Genomic DNA, 20851 nt, shown 5'->3' with positions numbered 1-20851 from the left:
TATTACCGCATTATGGTCATGGTTACTAACAGAAAAGATCAATGTCAGCTTGAGAAAAAGGAACCAAATTTTCACACAGCAAAATGTAGAGTAGATTAACACACCTCAAATTTCACACATGAACATTAAACATATATAACATTTGCTAAAGAACAAGAAACAGCAGATTTCTTTTTATTATTTGATCATCGACGGTTGACCTTGCAATGTAATATAAAGCATACACAATTGCAAATATAGAGTGAAAGCGATATAATTCAAATAACACGACTATTGTACATTTCAGTTTTTGAATAGAGAAAGAAATTTGCTGATTATATACAGCTGAGGAAATGTGATCTAAAAATGTTTCTGCCACCTATTCATCAATAAAATTTGAATCAACATTACTCACAATTGTTACGAATGGGCAGTTTGAATATTTTACAGGTTATGAGCAATGTTTTACATCAAGCTATTAAACGACTGAATCAAAAATCTTGGAAAGTGTATTCAATGCTAAAAAATTCTATTGAAAGGTCATTAATTTGAATGAATATCATCAACTGTGAAAAAATGGGCACCGACAAGACCAGTGGGAAAATGCTGTTGTCAATGAAAGTAGACAGATATGCGGGTTAAAAAGAATCGGTTAAGATATTTCTGTTAGCCAAATTGTCACTCCAATTATGTGGTGTTGGAAATCAGTCAGTAGTACAATAAATGTATTAGAATTGGGCCGACCACTTGATTTTAATACTTCACAGCATGAATCAGAAGGACACCTACAATCCTACAAATATGCAGGCTGTACCAACATATGGTAAAAACAAGGAGAATTGATTAAACAAAGAGTTACTTTCTCAGCATATAATATAAATATATTGAAAGTAAAAGAAAAAAATGTCAGATTAAGTTTTTCTTCTTGTGATATGATCGTAAATCACGACTTGCGTGTACTGTTCAGTAACAATCGGGGTTCTGGTGGAATTATCACCGGGCGATTGTGCTTTGGGGTCGACATTCAGAATCTTTCTGTCTCTTTTATTCTTGAAAAGCAGCCCAGGCGCGTTTTCAGTGATGACATGATAGTTTGGGGTGGGAGTGGACGTAGATGTCTGCGTTTCCCAATTATAAAAACTTAAATCCGAAGGTTTTGGAAGAAGTCGCTTTTTTCCTGAAAAATACGGCTCAAAATCTTCAGTTTTCAATCTATGCGCCAAGTCTATGTATCCAGATATTTCTTGGCCCCTTGCATTCTTATCACGGATGAAAATTATAGAAGTCATTTTGCCACTACGGTTGCCCTCTTCTCGCTGAGCTAAAGCTTGAAGGAAGTTAGATTTCAGTTCTTTTCCAGAACTGGCAAGGGCTCTTTGCTGACTGCGCTTCGATAATCTCGAAGCTTCAGCTGCACGCTTCCTGGAGTCGAACTCCTCCCTTTTCAGAACCTCTCCGCTACCGCGGTATCCCAATTCGACAAGCTGTCTGGCCAATTCCTCATCTTCGAGATAATAAAGATCAAGAGAGGTGATCTGTGAGTCTAAAAAGTCTTCGTAAGCGCTGAACTCTGTGACGATATTATCGGCACCAGCGGCGGCATCGTCCTCCATAATCGAAATCAAAGTTTTCAACGAACTGCGGCAAATAAATTGTAACTTGCAGTGCAAATAAAGTGTCAACGTTCGACTGGGCAAGCATTACCATGGCAACTGTTATGATGGCGGTGGAGCTAGAGGAGAGCACGAATCGCTGGACCATATCAATTCACAGCAATCGCAGTAGGGCTGCAGTTTATTATTCATTTTATCGTTTCAAAACACCATGACACTGCCGTACAATGAAAGTTAGGAAGGTGTCGAAATGAATTATAGTAGCCTTTACAATCAGACTATAGATAACTAACCTCCGTAGGTTAGTTATCTATAATCAGACACCCAACCGGGCCCAGGTGATGCAAAGAAGAAAGAAGATACATGGTGAATGAAGAGAGGCCGTTCGCTCTTTCGTTTGGGTGCCTCGTAGTGGACTGTGGACTTTTATCAAAATACGCTACCCAAGTCTGCACGGCAGAAGGGTTTCGTGTACCACCTTAAAATAGTAGAAATTCGAAATTTCGTACCGGTGACATCATCTTTGTGATGTGACTGTTGATGAATGTTCTTCTCTACCAGTTGCTGACGATCACCCCTGACGAGTGTCAATCAATCAGGTTTATTAATATTTTCATCGTTTCAAAACATCACAAGACTGCGAAACAATGAAAAGATAGGAGGGTGTCGAAACAACTAAAATATTCGGGCACATTTCAATATACCATGCAGTTCCGTACCTCCAAGAAGTTCTTCAAACCTAACTTCAAACTGGCAGCAACGGCCGATTTCTCGCTGTTTCTAACACTATTCAAGACTCGTATCTTCGATGCGGCAGAGTATATGCGTCAAAAGCAATGGCCATCCCATGCCCTACCCCGAACAACGCATGATTGACGCATCTAGCAGCACATGAATGACAGACCCTTTCTTCAGCAGTTGACACAGAACTCATAAAGTCAGAATCAGTGGGTTCGATCTCCCACAACAATATCGTAATCCAGGGGCGGGCAATTATTTTTCTTCGCGGGCCAAATTAGAAGTAGAAAATACGTTGGCGGGCCGTCTGAAAATTTTTAGCTGTATTCTCCAGGGTATTTAAATTTTATTTCTAAATTACATTGTCATTATATGCTGCTCAGTGAATGTGTTGATTGCATGTAAGGAGAAAGTGGCGGTTAAATATTAAATATCTATTTGCAGTCATGATTCGAAATAATGTCAAACATGATACCTTTTTAACTCTCTTTAAACCCCTATCCACGTTCTTCTATCAAGACACTAAAACAGTAGTTCTCAAGCTTTTTTTAGACACGCCTCTTTATAATAGTGAAAAGTTTCGCGCCCAACCCCCTATCAAGATATCACAACATATTAAAAAGAGAAGCCAGAAAGCTCGCAATCCCGACCAATAGTTTGATGGCATGAAAGATTTAGGTTGTGGATGATAGAATTCTGTAATAGTTAAATCGGACAATACATAGAGCATTAACGGTTAAAAGCTGGGGTTAAATCGCGCTCACATTTCATTCAACTTCAGCGTCGCGCCTCCCTTCAGATGCATCAACATTCTAAAAGCAGTTTTAATGTTATTAATTCCAAGCAACCTTTCGTGGGCCGCACAGAATGACTTCACTGGCCGCACTTGGCCCGCACTTTGCCCAGGTCTGTCGTAATTCAATACAGACTGCAATATTGCAAGTGGATCACAAGCCACTGTCGCACATTCTGACAGCATTGACTCTCGACACAGATCCGTCGGCATACCTCAGCCAACATATACATGAAACAGAACATCTATTGATCGGGTGAGTTCTCATAGAAAGCCCTAAAAAGTGATTTAAATATCTCATTTCTTGACTCGTGAGTGACAGTGCTTTGGTCGTTCGGAGCCATAAAACTCTGCAATTTGCTGTGAACCCCGTATCTGAAGAAAAATTGTAAGTTTGGCCTTAAAGCCTTTCTCATATCAAACATTTGCATATTCTCAACACAAACCTAATTTTTCTCCCTTTACTCGCTTTCGTGTCCACGTTTTTCTTCGCCTTTGACCGTAAGCTTTGAATTTTCAGATTTAGTCTGAAAGTATAAATATACATATAATGGAATAGATTGTGTGGGGCCATTCTGACAAGTATTTGTCTATGTCTTGGATTGCCAATTTCTGTACTGTTTACACAAGTGGGTAACTGTTAACCAGCTCTCCGCTTGCGGATACATTGTTGGTAAATACCTTGAAAGTGCTTGCGGGTCGGACGATCCGATTGAACCCATGGATTTCTGCTCGATTAACTGCCGCAAAAGTTGGTGGTAAAAATCATCGTCGTCAAAAACTTCCGTGTCAATCTCCAGCAAGGTACTTTTGGGAGCTGGTACATCAGTTTCCTGAACAGTTATTGTTAAAGATATGGTGATGCTCAATGTCATTGAATTAACTTGCGGACAGCATTGTAAATTGTGTAATAGAGATGAGATCATGCTCAGAAAGGTTGTCTCTACCATTCTTTACTCGCAGATGTGGTCAGTAACGAAGTACTTTTACATTTTCATAGTGGTCGAGTAGCCTATAGGTGAGCCTACAAGCACTACCTACTCGAGTGTTAGTATTTTTTCAGCAGTTGCTTCGGAACTGACAAAATCATGAATATAGAGTCAAAAAAAATAACACCAAAATTTGAGCAGTTCAACTACTTCAATTTTTTTGAAGTACACAAGTATGGTTAGCCTACTAGCACTACTTACTAGAGTGTTTCTATTTTTGCAGCAGTTACTTCAGAACTGACAATATCATGAATAGGAGGTAAAGGAAAATCACACCAAAATTTGAGTACACCATCTAATCTGACCCACTTCGTAGAACACAAAATGCAAGCCTACTGTATTAGTAATATTACCTGATCTTTCGATGATTCAGAGACTTCTACGCCAAGCGTCCTATACTGAGACCTTTTAGACTGTGTACGCTTCACCAGCCTTTCTTTATCCAACAACACATCCAATATTTGAGAAACAGGCGTCCGTTCAAAGTTTTCAAAAGACTGAAAGCAAGAAAACAGGTTACCAGCACCATAAGTAAGAATATGCGAGACAACGATATCTACCTTCGAAGAAGCCTTGCCAGAGGCAGTCAATCTTGTTTTGTCGTACCAGAGCTTCAAAACTTTATTCCGTACGCCGCGCAGAGCTTTTGATTGTTGCTCAGCGCATTCGTCTATTTCATCCAAGGGAGTACCTTTCCTTTTTCGTGACCTGCGTTACGGAGCAAAGAGACGACAAATCTGTCAATAACGCAACAAACAAATGCACAGTCTAACTTTGAACTTCATTTTACCGAAACTCCGCTAGGAAAAATGCATATCGCATAGATAGAAGTAGAGATTCTATCATGGTAGCTGAGCAACTGTTTTGCAGTATTCTGTTTACTCACCAAGTAGAGTCTCCTGATAAAAATGATCCCACACTGCCTAGGACAGCGGTTCTTAACCGGGGACAGGGGTTCGCTGAGTGGGTCTCAGGAGTTGGCGGTGGTCAGAATACACCAGTAGCCTATTGGCTACCATTGTTGTCAGGGAATTAAACGTGATCAGAAGTCAATCAGATCCCGAAAGGGAACACTGATATGCAGTAGATATTCAATTATTCCTTTGTTTTATTGTTATCATCATGTTTCATTGGTTTTATGATGTAGGCCTACAGTTCATTTTGTGCCTCAGAATTCTATAGCAATGTATGAGGTAAGTAATGTGGTAGAACTGCCGAGTCCCGCTTGGTTATGCACATGTCACCACTGCCCAAGGTTATCTAGCAGTGCCATATTGCGGATTTCAGAGTTATCGCAATCCATCAGAAAACAGATTACGGGACAGACCATCAAAGCAGATGGAATCGGTACGTTTCACATCATCCATTTTATAGTTGTACTTGAACTTCTTGAGGAGTGCACTAATTCACAAGAATGTCTGCACACTGCTCAACTTCATCAATGTCAGTGAAGGTGCAGACAAGTTGGAAGAAACACAACAATCCCAGAATGCTGTTAAAGACTGCCACGACACTACTATTTTCAAAGACAAATCGGAAAACTTCTGCAAAACAATACTTTCAATTCATGATTTGTGTGCGCACGCACCAAGATTCAGAATCCGCAATCTTCTTCGTCATTGAGCTCTGAAGCATCAGCTTCCTTCGCAAGTCCATCAATTTAAGCAAAACCGATTCAAACACGTCGTCCGTTTCAGACAAGTTGGATTTGACCTACGACAGAAAAGGAAATATCAGCGCGATTCGCAATGGCTCGTAATTTTCCCGATATTAAGGGTTGCGTGAAACAAAGAGCGAAAAATCCAAACCTGTTCAGAAAATGAATCAAATGTGTCATGTCGCGGAAGACGGTTGCTCAGCGTCAGCGTCTCCTGACACTTGATACGAGACTCCAACATCAATTCCCACAATTCTAAACACAAATTCATAGTGTCAGAAGGATGGCGAGACGAGCGTCAGTCCGGGCTGCCTACTTAGTTGGTTGAGCGTCGCTTTTCTTTTTTGATGCTGACTCGCCTCGGCTGGAGCTTTGAATATTGCCAAGTCATCATCACCAGCCTCGTCTGAATCTATTTCCTCATCCATACCGGCCCCCGTGTATTCCTAAACAATTATTCAGGCTTAACATAGTTTCTAACCATTGCATCGACTTGCTTTGCTTACCTCATCTACAGAATCGATTTCTGAATTCGCGTCATCATCCTGGTCATCTTCGGAGCTAAAGAGAATGGAGAAAATCAAATATAACGTAACGAACTATTGGTTCGCAGCTAGGCATAAAAATTTGTGTACTCAAATCCGAATGGAGTATCAATTTTGACGATTTGAAAATACGCTATAGTGAGAGTCGATGATTTGACTTTTGAATTACAGTGCCAAAATTATATGTCTATTTCCGAGAGACATTTCAGCAATGAGAATAATCCGATTCGATATTTTCTTCTCAATGTTCAGGCCTTGAAACCTCCTTTGATTCTATCATGTCATTCAAAACATGAATCACGAAGATATGCTAGTTTAGAGAAACAATATTTCTGACTGAATTTGTGATTGACCTGTAGTATTGTGACAGATTGTTACTGTTATATAATCATCACCTTGACAAATTTTAATTTATGCTTGAGTATAACTGCGATCGTGTACCACCAGGCGCGTAGCCAGCCGAAAAATAAGGGAGGGGATTGAAATAAAAAGGGTAGGGTTTCAATTTTTATAGCATCAAATCATTAGGGATAAGTAATGCGTGAATGACGATTATACTATATACGATCGCCTCACGTTGACGCACTTACGCGTATGATAACCTTGCCAACGCGTCCGGAAGTACTGTCAATTCACGAGTCCCTGATCTCTCACGAACAATTAAATACGCGAGCTTTCTCAACGCATATTACGTAGCCTCGGCGACAATTTGCACAAGTCAAAATGTCCGAGTTGTTATGGAATCTGTTCTATAATGGCACAGATTTCAGGTAGTTCAATTTCAAACCTTTCTCATCTTTATAACTCAAGTATTGACACACATCTTCCGATGGTTATGTTCAAGTATTAGCGAAAATCAATTACGTATGTACGCACGCACATGTTTGCGTTCGATTGCGGACATTCGATGTCATTCAGTTTAGCGATGTCTCTCTATAATCACAATCGCAAATCCGCATGCAATCCATCGAGAGGTAGGAGCCAATGCATGCTAGGCCCGAGACGTGATCGTTAGGCTAGTGATGATATCTTTCGTAGCAGGCATATTGCAGATGCGATTGTTGTGTAGGCCAACGATGATATGGTGCGCGCCAGGCAAAGCAGATGCGATTGTGCAGGCCATCAATGGTATAGTTCGCACCGGGCCTATTGTAGATGCAATTCTTCAAGCCAGCGGAACTAGGCTTGTTGGAGACGTGATAAATCAGGCTAACAACCAGGCGCGTAGCCAGGGGGGGTTTCGGGGGTCGGAACCCCCTCCTTTAGAAACGCGAAACCCCCTCCTTTAACGCGAAACCTTGCTCTTTTTAAATGAACGCTCTGACGCTAATACTCGGTTGCAATTCAATAAGTCGTATTATCAGTATTGCGCGCGGCGAATTAACGAAAGGCGCAGCCAATTAACGAAAGGCGTGGCGGCTGATTAGCGAGATTCATCTGTGCGCATTGCACTGCACAATGTAACGCGACACGATCTCCCGCTGAGATGATTGGCGAAATCAGGTCATTCATTGTCGCGCGTTCGGCAATCATTACTAGCCTGATTTACCGCATCTCCAACAAGCCTAATTCCGCTGGCTTGAATAATCAGATCTGCAATAGGCCCTGTGCACACGATATCGTCACTGGCCTTCACAATCACATCTGCATTGGCTTGGTGTGCACGATATCTTCGCTGGCCTACACAATCGCATCTGCAATAGGCCTAGTACTAAAGATATCACAAGCCTAACTTCCGCGTCTTGGGCCTACCATGCTTTGGCTCCTATTTCTCGATGGCTTAGATAAAATGCTATTAAGTATATGCTGATTAGCGATTGTGATTAAAGAATGACATCTCGTAACTGAATGACATCGAATGTCCGCAATCATGTTCGACGCGTGCGTACATGCGTAATTGATTTCCACTAGTCTTCAGTTATAGTCCAGTAGGCTTGAGTTATAAGAGCTAAAGGGTTACCACTTGAAATCGGCGTCATTATAGCACATATTCCATAAAACCTCGTACATGTTTACTTGCGTAAATCGTCGCTGAGGCTACGTAAGACGAAAGACGCATTGATAAGCGAGCGTATTTAATTGTTGGACGCTTTGATAAGCGCGCGAATTTAATTGTTCAGCGCATTGATAAGCGCGCATATTCAAATGTTCGACGCGTGCGTATTTCATTGTTCACGACAGATCAGGGAGTCGCTAATTAACAGCACTTCCGGACTCGTCAACAAGCTTATAATACGCCTATAATCGCCAACACGGGGATGTTGTATAATCGTTATTTACGCATCGCATGTACTAAACCCTAATGAATCAATGCTACGTTACTAAATTCGGAAAATATCGAACCCCCCCCTTTTATTTCAAACCCCCCTCTTATTTTTCGGCTGGCTACGCGCCTGCTAACAACGATTGACGGCGCGGCAATCAAGGACTTAATTTCGCAATCGTCTCAGCGAGATTGAGTCTCGTTAGTTTTTGCAGTGCACAGCCAAATCTCGCTAATTGGCAACACGCTTGTCGCCAATTAACCGCGGCCGCGCGCTGTGTTAGAGGAATTTAGCAAAAAATGTTCGCGCAGATTGAAGATTGCCGTTTGAATGCAGTGTTCTTCAGATAACCTGTTGCTATTTCTTTGTTCATATTAAACCGTCAAATTGTAGATCAAAGTTGTGTTGCTGTGTGTCGGTGAATGTGTGAGATTAAGCATGTAATTGTTGAAGCATAGACCTAATAGAGAACCAGATTAGATGAGATCGCGGACCACCCGACAATTACAAATTACGCGTCGCCAGTGAGGTGAATACTGCAATACATCCGATATTATTAGTATTGATTACGCGCGTTCAGAAAAGTGAAGAGCTGAGTATAGTGCCCTACTACTCAACTATAGTGACACTGTGAATACATTATACGATATAATTACCTTGTCCCTCTTGCATGTACTGTACACACGAGGAAGACGCGAGAAAAAGGCCATCATGTATCGGTCATATCGTTGCGCAAGAGCGTGCTACAAATTAGCTAGTGCTACCGACCGACGAAATCTTGAAATGAATCGAGGGGGGTTTTGCGTAAAGGGAAGAGGTTTCTCGTTTGAAAAAGGAGGGGGTACCGACATATCTGTAGTACTTCAGGACATTACATTTTTCTGAAGGACTATACTGACAAGAAATGCCTTGTCCCTAGAAGTACGTGCAGTCGTGCACTTACGAATTCATTTTTTCGCTATCGAGTTCTTCTTCAATATCTTCATGTTCTGATTCCGACGAAAGGCATTTTCTTGAAACAGTTTTTCCTCGATATGTCTCGTTCATTTTTTCCAGCAACTGCGTCGCATGACGGCTAGATTTTTGTAGATCCGGTGTCGGATCATCAAAATGATCTAGATCGTCTGTGTCGATCAACTTCGCTTTTGTTTCTGAAATTATCATAAAAATATTGTTTTAACTGTTAATATATTACTGTTAGCTTGTTAAATATATATACTATACAACCACCATAATTAGTTACCGGTACCGTATGGGTCACACTAGTATAGAATAACTATATTTCCGAACCTTCATATATATCATCTTCAGGATCATGACTGTCGGCAACTGGATCAAGTAGTTTGCTCAATTCTTCTGCAAACGACGCCATCGGATATCTCGGTCGTCAAGTTTCTGCGGTGCGGCTAAGGCGAAACGATAACAAAAGGCTGTGCAGTAATAATTATAATTATTATATTAATATTTATAAATATCGCTGTCAGAATAAATCATCAAATCCAGTATGTACTAGTGGCCTCATGGGAATATTACTTGCCTCCTACTCCTGTAAATATCGCAGTATTACTACTAAATTATGCCGAATAGCTGGAGATTGAGAGTTAGCACGTTTCTTTTCATTCAAGCTTTAGGGGAAGCACCGATTTCGACAAAAGCCTCATTATTTGTTGATGCGTAACATCAACATCATTGGTTTATACGGCCATAAACCAAACTTTACGCTGATTGGTCGAGAGACAACGGCCATAGAAACGGCGCAGCAACGGAGGACGCTGCATTTACCTAAGCCTAGTTGGCACTGCGATGTATTCCTATAGCCGTGTGGACTGTATAAAAACGGCAAGATTACAGTTAAATGTTTATTTCTTCATCAATAATGGAATTAGGAAAGGAAATAAACTATTTAATAACATATACTCAAATATAATGCCGAAACATTGCTGTGTTTATAAATGCAGTGCCACCAATGGCAATGAACTGAAGAAGAACAGTTCTTTCCATTCATTTTCTTCCAGCGGAAAGTACAGGAAGGCTTGGAAATGCGGAGTAAGAAGGCAGGAATTCAAGCCTACTTCTAAAAGCTTCATTTGCTCCTACCACTACCATGGCGTGTCATGAACTGTCTTCCTCCATGTTGTGGATGCTGCACATACAAATCCTACATTGTCATCTGGTGATCCTGATTCAGAATCCCCATCGTTTAACCTTCAAATGGAATGTTCAAAGCCATCACCTGAATCTTAGGGTTAGAATTAAGTAGCAATTTTGGTTGCCAGTGAACTCGGCACCTGGTGAACTAGGCACCTTCAACTCGGCACCTTGAACTCGGCACTTGGTGAACTCGGCACTTGATGAACTCGGCACTTCGTTTGACCGTAGATGCTGTGCGATCTCTATTGTTTCAAGTTTATGACAATACAATGTTCCCCATGACACCAATAAATGTTTCCCATGAACACATCGAAACTTATGAAGGCCAAAATAATCAGTTTTTGCCTTCAAAGAAACGGATATTATAAATTAAATATCGCCCTTCAACTATATTTTGTTAGCAGGATGTTTCCCTAATGTCACCCTTCACCTTGCTCCTTATAAATTAAATATCGCCCTTTAACTATATTTTTTAACAGGATGTTTGCCTAATGTCACCCTTCGACCTGCTCCTGACCAGCTACCTGTGACAAAATCACACCTTCCTATAAGTAATCAGCTAATACAAAATCAGTATTGTTGTGTTGTATTGAACTTATAAAATCTCTAATAAACCTAACAGCTGAACTTATCAATAACTAATCAACTAATAAATAAAATATGTGTGCCGTTAACTCTTGAAAAGAGGCACCCGAAAAGTCTTCGAGTTCAATAAATATTATTTTACAATGGATATTGTATTGAAAGCTATAAATAAAATACATATATTTTGCACGATTCTTGCATCTCCAAAGAATTGAGGCATGTTTTTTTTCATCTTCCTGGTGTAAGAACGATCGACTTTAGTCGTCAAACAGCATATCTCATCCTCTTTGCGATACACCCTCCAATATTTTATTAGTTGACTCGTCCGAGCATGACATTTCAGAGTTGACCTGAGCAGCGGACACATCGGATAACGACGACTCAATGAGATCATCTTCCTGCAAACAAAATTATAAGTTAAAATCTGATCACTCATATCGAATTAATTAGCACTATTCGACTTACCTGGTTGTTAAGATCGGCTACCGGTAGCCGACCCACTTCAATATCGACGGCATCTTCCTGCAAACAAAATTTAGTTAAGATCTGATAGCTCACATCGAATTAATTAGCAATATTCGACTTACCTGGTTGTAAAGATCGACTACCAGTAGCGGCCCCACTTCAATCTCAACGCATATGTCCAACTGTCCATGTCCATCGATTATATCAATCATTGCCTCTATCCGTCAAATTAGCAATACATGTACCGAGTAGACCAACACTGACATACGGCATTGTTGCGTCACAATACGAGCGCCGATTTCACCAGGTGCCGAGTTAAAGGTGCCGAGTTCACCAGGTGCCGAGTTCACTGGCAACCGCAATTTTGGTAGGGTTTTGTACTGCTTTGAGAGAAACAAGACAGCAGGTACTCCAAATCCACCATCTCTTTTCAAATCGCTTCAAGGACAGTGCAGTATAAACAGGGATTCAATATTGTGGCGGTTATAGCACGAAGAAAGGGCTATTCAAGACTACTATGTATCATCTGCATCACTCATGTGAATGTAGCAAAGATTGATCTTGTTCTTTTTCCATGTGGATATCTGGGTCCTTCACCTGATAGAGTGATTCTACCTGAGCAGACCGTATCGGCAGTTGGTGTGCTTGAGGTAAAGTGCCCCTGGAGATATCGTAACAACAGTCGATGAGCTCATGAGATTCTAACTTGGGCAAATATCACAGAAAAAGATTTCTTATTTGACTGCTGCTGGATAATTACAAGTAAATCACTCTTACTGGCATCAAATTCAGGCCCAAATGTATGTAACAAATGGTGACTGGGCACATTTTGTTGTTTTGACTACAAAAGATATGCGGATTTGCAAAGTATCAAGAGACCCTGACTGGAAACAAAACATTCCCAAACTACAGCAATTTTATCTGGATGTGATGCTCAGACAAGTACTCATGTCATAATTCGAACTCGCATTTCTTTATTCTTTATTGCCAAAAAAATTCAATTTATTATTCGGAACGGAAGTGGACTAACATATCTCAATCTTCAACAGAACTAGTTCCTGAATAAGTATAATCCACAACATTGGAGGAAGAAAGTTGATACGGAGTTCAGGGTCCGCCTTTTTGCAATGCGCGTATCTTGTGCTTCACCACGGAGATTGTGACCGGGAATCGCACCTCTCTTTAGACGTGATTTTCTAAACTGCATTGTTGTATCTAATGATCTAGCAGCAAAATCTTCCTTGCAAAAGTAGTAGGAGCAAATGAAGCCTGTGGAAGTTGGCTTGAAGTCATGCCTAAATACTCTGCATCCCCAATCCTTCCTGTCCTTTGCGTAGTAAAGGCATGAAAGGATCTGTTCTTCCCCAGTCCATTTCCATTCCATTGGTGGCACTGCATTTATAAACACAGCAGTATTTCGGCATTATATTTTAGTAGGTGTTACTGAATATTTTATTTCCTTTCCTAATTCTATTATTGATGAAGAAATAAACATTTACACGGCTATAGAAATACATCGAAGTGCCAACTAGGCTTAGGTAAATGCAGCGTCCTCTGTTGCTGCGCCGTTTCTATGGCCATTGTCTCTCGACCAATCAGCGTAAAGTTTGGTTTACGGCCGTTTTAGCAATTTTATCAGTTCAATACACCAGAAAAAATGCGATACAATGAAAAGACAGGAAGATGTCGAAGCGACAATTAAGGAGTAGTCTATGGAATATGACACCCACCTTTGCCTAGGCGATGTAAAGAGGAGGCATGCAGACTGAATGAAAGTGAATAAGATGGTATAGAAAAAGAAAGCGACAAGAAATAGGGCGGCATGTCATGGGAAGCTAGATCGATAGGTCAGTCTTGGTCCGGTAATCTTGAGGATGGACTGTATTTATTTAGTAGTAATTGCTTGTATTTCGACTTGAATGTGGACATGCTGAGTGGACCGTAGCTATCTCTATTTCACAGAAATATAATATCGTAATCACGATTGTAATCGCTTCCGTTCTTGTCCAAGACTATATGCATTGATATATCTGTTGACATAGCGATCTATTTCCATATCAAAAGCACTTCGATATGCATCGGGGCAAGATCAACCACCTTTTCAACTCTCGATACCGGTTCGGAGGTACCGAAACGGAAGAATAAATTTTCAAGGATATTTTTGCCAAGGATTTTCAATCGACTAAAAAAGCTCACAGTCGAAGATTATCCATCGGGTTATAAATTGTCATCGTCCGTCACGTCATTACACGGTTAGTGGTTCTGAAACTATAGATAACTAACCTACAGACAGAGATGGCCACAGTCCGGTTCAGGAGCCGGAGCCGGAGCAGGATTTTGATGAATTTTACTGTGGCCGGATCGGAGCCGGATTCTGAAACTGCCATATCAGCCGGATTAAAAACAGGATTTTATATTCATAACAAATATTGAGTGATAAAGGTTCAAGATATCTTATATTCAATGACAAAAGCTGCTTCGATATTATTTCCGTAGTTAAATGCATTCATTGCTATGGATCAAGCCCGGGCTGGTTCCGGCAAAAAATGACAACGTTGAAACCACTGATACCGGTCACGTCGTTGAAATGCGTAAGCAACATAAGTAAAGTTTCTGCAGTGATGAGATTACTTCTAGATGAGATGAGGACGAAGAGGACATTTTATAGCTGCGACATAGCCATAGCTGACACAATCGACATGCATAGAGTAGACAGACCTGTTCAAGTATGGTCTACATTCCAGCACAGAGTGACACACCGTGTTGACACCCTCCCAAAGAAATAGTGTAATGGTAGGGCGCCCGGCCGCCGGGTCAGAACAATGACTTGAACGTAACACCGGTGTCCGCGGCTTTCCAACTAGGCGCTCAGCATTCGGGGATAGCATGGAGAAGAAAGATCATGGTTTGGCAGACTAGATAACCTTACCCAAAGGTATCGCATCTCCGTCGTCGGAGAAATTAGCAAATTGGCAGACAAAAATAAATCTAATCCCTCTCCTATATCATTACATAACATATACCTGATGAAAATTTCAATAAAATGACGCTGACCATTATCCTTTTATTCGATAAATTCTCTGTTTATAAATGTAGTATAGGCTTATATTACTCGTTTGTTATATTTCCAGTTGATGCGTTAACATTAATCCGTCTGTACTTGAAACTTCGAAGTATGGCAACTACGAACGAAGTCGATGAGAAGGGTATCAATAAAGACATAGTTGAAACCTACACCCTTCTCAAAGAAAACGAACTTCGTTTTGAAGTAGAAGCTGGCGAGCGTGTCAAGTTGGAACTCATGGATGGACACGCCGAGGTCTTTGGAACAGAACTGGTCCGCACTAGAAGTTATATATTCGAGTCAAATTCTAAATCCGCTGCCTACACTTGGAGCGGCTGCACAATTAAGTTGACCGGAAAATTAGAAGTCGCGTACATTTCGAAAGAAACTCCGATGGTGGTGTATTTGAACACGCACTGCGCCATTGAGACATTACGCAGGAAAGCGGCTAATGAAGATCTCCGCGGACCTAGAGTTTTGATTGTCGGACCATCGGATGTGGGAAAAAGCACGTTGTCAAGAACATTACTGAATTACGCGGTAAGAATGGGAAGAAAGCCTACATTGATAGACGTCGATGTTGGACAAGGTGGTGTTTCCATACCGGGAACTATGGCTGCTGTCACCATAGAAAGACACGCCGATCCTATCGCCGGATTTGATACAAAATATCCGTTGGTTTATCATTTTGGGCACACATCTCCTAACGGCAATCTAAAACTGTACCAAGTCTTGGTATCAAGAATAGCCGATGTATTCAACGCAAAATGTGAATTCAACTCGAACATCAAGAGAAGTGGTTGCATCATCAACACTTGCGGTTGGATCAAAGGTCAAGGATACATCAGCATTTTGCACGTAGCCGAACAATTTGAATGCGACACTGTTCTGGTGCTGGATAATGAGAGACTTCATAATGATCTCAAAAGAGATTTACCTAGTTTCGTGAACATCGTTCTTCTGCCGAAATCGCCAGGAGTAGTTGAGCGCTCCAGGGAGTTACGTAGAGACAGCCGTGAAGATAGGATTAAAGAATATTTCTACGGGCCTAGCAAAATATACTACCCCCACGTGTACGATATCAAATTTTCGGACATGCATATTTATAAAGTAGGTGCTCCGGAATTGCCTGACTCTTGCTTGCCCCTCGGAATGGAGCCTGAAGACTCTCAGACGAAACTAGTGCCTGTGAAGCCTCAGCTTGATCTGGTTCACCACATACTCAGCTTGAGCATGGCCGAATCTCTTGAGGAAAATCTTGTTGAGACTAATGTTGCCGGGTTTGTTGTGGTGACAGCGGTTCATCCCGAGCGCGAGGTAGTGAGCGTTCTTGCTCCGGCCCCCGCGCCGTTGCCGAGGAAACATTTTCTGATTATGGATTTGAGATTTATGGATATAAATAGATGAGCGCAAATTTTGAAATTTTGCGTTGCAATGATGGGCGTCTACTGTCTACCCCAGTGTGTGTTAGAGATGTATACTTTTCGTGATATGGAACAAATCCTGATAAGATCCTGCTTGGTTCTCAACATTTTAAACACCGTGGCCCACTTTGAAATATTTGAATAATCAATTGTTGATTTAATTAACTCATAAGTCAGAACTTTTGAACATAAACGCATTGTGGCTTGCTCACTCCTTTGTCAGCCGTTGCGCAAATTTTTAAATATTAAAATTAATGAATTCAATAGTAAAACTAAGAACGTAAACTCAAGATTAAAAGGTAGCTTATTGCATTATAGAAACTTACGCCCCCCCCCCCCTGAAAAAGGTTAATGGCCCCCAGGTTGGGTATACCTATATTAAGATCATTGCATTGCATTAGTATTGTAGTATTGCTGTCCAAGTGGTCGAAGTGGACATTCCATGAAGTATAATCACCTTGAATTTAGTAAATGAATCGAATGTTACTTTTGCTGCATTCAGACCGTTGCCAACAAACTTCTAAGATAGAAGACCTCCCTTTATATTCAATTCGTTGGAAATCATAATTTCAAGTCCTTCATCTTTTGGCGCGTCAGTTTTTGCAAGTGTGAAGCGATCTATTACAGCAGTCTTGTGTAGCGCTAAAAAAACATCAATCCAAGGGAAAATAGTTGCAGAAACCAGTTTTTCGAGAAGTTTTATGAGCACCTTCTTGGGAAAATTATCTTTTTTTTAATCAACCCACCAGCGATCAGGGTTGAGTGAATAAATTTCATGTATGTAATGCAATGTATATCTTTTGCTGAATTTCAAGAAAGATCCAAGATTCTGCATTGTTCTAATGTGCTGTCTCAACAGTGTAATTATACCGCAGAGACACCAAATCTGCCCCTCGCATACTGCAGTGGTTCAAACACAATTGCTGAATTTTGAAGCAGGCTCCCTCCTAAATCTACTTTGTGGTGTCTAGCTATATTTGGTCTGAATCTGCACCCACTGCCCTACTGATACAATCCTGATATTGCTGTTACCGTTCGCATCGATTCATGCACACACTGTTGTTGATATAATCGATATTTTACGTTCTTATCGCAGATACAATATGTATAAAGAGTCGCATTCTGCCACCATTCCTATAAGTATATTCAGTATACACGGACAAAGGATATCGATAAACGTTCAATCTGAGTCTTCGATCGAAAATGTAAGGGATGAAGCGATCAGGAAATTTTCCGCCATCAAAGGCGGTCTGTTCGATAATTTAGGAGAATACGTACTCGTGACAGTGGTCGATCCTTTACGGCAGCTGTCGCCGAAAAACACGGTCAAAGCCGAAAGCTTGAAGCAATCCGATATTTTACTTCTTCATAAAATGTGCGGTGCAACTCTGGAACCCGCAAATACTAACAAAGCTAGTGGGATACCGACTAAGCCTGGGATTGAGAAAGCAACGGAAGGCTTACAAGCGAGAGGGGCGCCTAAATCCACCCATTCTCCTATACAAAGTTCCAGTGGAAACTTAGAGCAAACTTTTAGAAAGATATTGCTCACTCTGTTAGATTTATCTTACAAGCTCATGTTTTTTGATGAAGACGCGGATAATATTTTCGAGAAAAAGAAACCGCTAATAGACTCGTCCCTGGTTTCGTCTTTGACCGCGATGGGTTTTTCAGAAGAACGAGCTTGTAAAGCTCTAAAAATTAATGGTCTCGATGTGGAGACTGCCACGGAATGGCTTCTGCATACTCCGGAGGATTCGGAAAAAATGGAAGTAGATACTAAAGAAGCGGATGATGTCGAAGCAAGCTGTAGCAGCCAGCAGGATCCCGAAACAAAAGCGCAACGCAGACTCGCGTTATGGCAAGAAAAGCATTCCGGATTCCAACCAAGAACTGAGCATATCGAATCGTTAGTGTCTATGGGATTTTCCGAAGAGGACAGCAAGCTTGCTTTGAAATACAACGGCAACGATCCTAACGCGGCTTGCGACTGGCTTCTCGGTGATCGTAAAGTACCGACGGACAATCCGAACGAATGCCTTTCTAAAGACAGCGAATTGTACAAGGCCATTTCGACAGACCCGACTATTCACACGGGACTGCACAACAAACGAGTGTTGGAGGCTTTGGAGGATATGCTCGACAATCCGATGAGAAGGCACAATTGGGCGAACGATCCTACCGTCGGTTCGGTTATATTGCAAATTTTGAAGTTGTATCATAAGTATTCAAACTCTGTTTCCTGATGGCAATCTTTTTAACATGGTTTTCCAACTACTTGTTTTATATAAGTCAGCCGTAATTCGGAATTTTGCATGGCGGGAATATAACCTGGCATTGACAAAATACATTATATTATGTCAACAGATGTGGCGTTACGTGATATGTTACAGATTTCTTTGGTTCGGGATAATGCTGTGTACTGATTGGGGTAGTGTATGGGTCTTCAGAATTTTAAATATCATAATGGTTACATAGAGTTTTGGGATGACTAAGTCCTGAAGTCGGCTTGTAACAGTGTTAGTATGACTAGGCTCACGTTTTCTAACTGAATTGTACCTCGAGTCTCTGGCCAGTGTCGACATTGAGAAAATTGGAAGGCTCTGGACCCAAAGTCATTGAATATTTCACTACACAAAGCAATTTCTGAACATCTCAGACAGATCGGTAATTACCACGTAATTACTAAGAACCTTCTATTATCTTGATTTCATTTATGTTCTCGATGTGGATAATATTTTCATCAGCATCATGTCGCAGTGGCTCTGGCTGGCAATATACCAACAATACAACCAGCATGCATAAATTTGTTCAACAATTAAGATCATATTGCCACGGCGCCGGTTAAGCACTCTCGACTGAGTCGCGGCATCGTTATTCCCGACGTGATTATTAATGATTTCACAATTATTGGGTCACAATGTTATCTAATGTTACCATATTTTGGAATCAGGAAAGGAGGGGTGTCTTTGATTTGTACATGTCGCCAATGTCGACGTCTATCTATTTTGTCAATGTCGCCAATGTCACCACTGTCGGTAATGTCACCAATGTCGGCTATGTCACCTATGCCGACATTGCCGACGATGCCGCTCGGGGGCCGAAACTAGGATACTGTAATGACTCGAGTAAGGATTTTTGGTGACTCGACTCGACTTGAATCAATCTTGGTATTGACTTGACCTGCACTCGGCTACTCAAGTACTTCGACTATCTCGCTACATACTACGCGATTCTTGACGGGAAGACCTGAAGATTGCATGGCCACAAACGCAAATTATTTATAACTAATATTATTTACATTATTAGGCCTACGTTGAATTGAATGAACGTCGAAGTCTTTATATATTCCAGTGTAGGATTCGCGAGGAAAATACACGACCGGGTTTAGGTACGCTGGCAAAAAAGTACACTATTTCGCATTCCATTGGTGTCAGATAGTGCTCTGTCTGTGAACTTATCATTTGACTCCAAGGCCCCAAATGAAGTGTGGACTGCGTCTCCCGAAGACACGAAACCTGTCACCTCGATTATTTTTCGAGCAAGCAAGATTATCTAACAAATGTTTATGGCATTTGCCTGTTGTGAGCGCAAAAAGACGAAAGATTTCGTGTTGACGGTAGAGGCCGACTTTTATCAAAATGACGAGTGTCAGCTGAAAATATTCGGGTTCATTTCAATATCAATATACTATTCACTTGGGAAGGTACTGAATTTGAAATTTCCATATCCTCCATACTCTTACATAGAGGGGGCCGACCGAGGTTGGCTCCAGAATTCCTACTGAAGTGTTGCAGGTTTATCTAGACTCCTCGCTATTCCTACCTAATGTTTTGGAGGTTTATCTAGGCTCCTCCTCGCCATGACATTCGTGTAAACCAGGGGTGGCCAACCAGCGGCCATAGAAGGAAATTTGTGGGGCCATGGACACGTCATTCACTTGCCATCTCCATCAACTCTACCGTTGAATAAGTTGAGTGACATATCTTGAAACTGAATAACATCGAATCTGCGCGGTTCGCCTCAACCCGTAATTGGCGTAGGCCTAGCCTAATTGATTTCCGCTAATGCTAAAACATAACGTTCAGAAGATGTGTGTCAAGGCTCGAGTTATCAAAAGATAAGAAACTTGAAATCGCTGTCATATAGCCTACAAAGCAGATTCCAATATAATTACTTGGATATATTGATTTGCGAGCATAGTTCGTCGTCGCCGAGATTGCGCCTATTTCTAACCAAGAGGTACGCCATCATTGACTGCTTTTCATTTCTACTTACGCCATTATTGGCCGTGGTGTAAAAGACCAACAGGTGATAAGTGCCAAATTTTTCTTCAAATAAAAAAAGACCTTTGGAATCGTGTGTGTCTCACAATTTTTTTTCGTACAGGGAATTCCAATATATTTTGACTTTTGTGACAAACCTGATGGGATTTGTGATGTATCAGACTGACAATCATCATCATCATTGGTTTATTAGCAATTTTATCAGTTCAATACACCACAAAAATGCGATACAATAAAAAGACAGGAAGATGTCGAAGCGTCAAGGAGTAGTCTATGGAATCTGACACCCACCTTGGCC

The 20851-nt window shown here is 41.1% G+C and overlaps 4 protein-coding genes and 1 long non-coding RNA gene across 5 annotated transcripts; 2 read left to right on the top strand and 3 right to left on the bottom strand.

The window, feature by feature from the left end:
• Nucleotides 1–22: 22 nt before the first annotated feature.
• On the bottom strand, nucleotides 23–1687 carry LOC145458596 (cilia- and flagella-associated protein 299-like). Its single transcript, XM_080337012.1, has one exon. It carries the CDS (start codon nucleotides 1590–1592, stop codon nucleotides 891–893), a length of 702 nt encoding a protein of 233 aa, XP_080193138.1. The 5' UTR covers nucleotides 1593–1687; the 3' UTR covers nucleotides 23–890.
• A 1316-nt stretch (nucleotides 1688–3003) lies between these two features.
• LOC145459050 (protein AATF-like) lies at nucleotides 3004–10124 on the bottom strand. The gene is made up of 11 exons (XM_080337629.1): nucleotides 9869–10124; nucleotides 9522–9729; nucleotides 6276–6330; nucleotides 6086–6215; nucleotides 5921–6024; nucleotides 5701–5825; nucleotides 4673–4820; nucleotides 4466–4609; nucleotides 3805–3956; nucleotides 3570–3650; nucleotides 3004–3498 (listed from the first exon to the last, which is right to left on the bottom strand). The coding sequence occupies exons 1-11, from the start codon at nucleotides 9948–9950 to the stop codon at nucleotides 3369–3371; spliced, it is 1359 nt and encodes a 452-aa protein (XP_080193755.1). The 5' UTR covers nucleotides 9951–10124; the 3' UTR covers nucleotides 3004–3368.
• A 1175-nt stretch (nucleotides 10125–11299) lies between these two features.
• Nucleotides 11300–12085, bottom strand: LOC145459283 (uncharacterized). Its single transcript, XR_013921335.1, has 3 exons — nucleotides 11902–12085; nucleotides 11780–11836; nucleotides 11300–11712 (listed from the first exon to the last, which is right to left on the bottom strand). It is a non-coding gene; the product is annotated as an uncharacterized LOC145459283 (long non-coding RNA).
• A 2339-nt stretch (nucleotides 12086–14424) lies between these two features.
• LOC145458938 (polyribonucleotide 5'-hydroxyl-kinase Clp1-like) lies at nucleotides 14425–17369 on the top strand. Its single transcript, XM_080337451.1, has one exon. The coding sequence runs from the start codon at nucleotides 14823–14825 to the stop codon at nucleotides 16248–16250; it is 1428 nt and encodes a 475-aa protein (XP_080193577.1). The 5' UTR covers nucleotides 14425–14822; the 3' UTR covers nucleotides 16251–17369.
• A 1-nt stretch (nucleotide 17370) lies between these two features.
• On the top strand, nucleotides 17371–18635 carry LOC145458939 (ubiquitin-associated domain-containing protein 1-like). Its single transcript, XM_080337452.1, has one exon. The coding sequence runs from the start codon at nucleotides 17371–17373 to the stop codon at nucleotides 18511–18513; it is 1143 nt and encodes a 380-aa protein (XP_080193578.1). The 3' UTR covers nucleotides 18514–18635.
• The last annotated feature ends 2216 nt before the right edge of the window (nucleotides 18636–20851 follow it).

This window comes from Botryllus schlosseri, chromosome 16 (assembly GCF_051294905.1).
Source record: "Botryllus schlosseri isolate E-star chromosome 16, Bs_hap1, whole genome shotgun sequence".
Lineage (NCBI taxonomy): Eukaryota > Metazoa > Chordata > Ascidiacea > Stolidobranchia > Styelidae > Botryllus > Botryllus schlosseri.
Note: the sequence above shows the minus strand (reverse complement) of the source record. Positions and strands in the feature narration are given on the sequence as shown.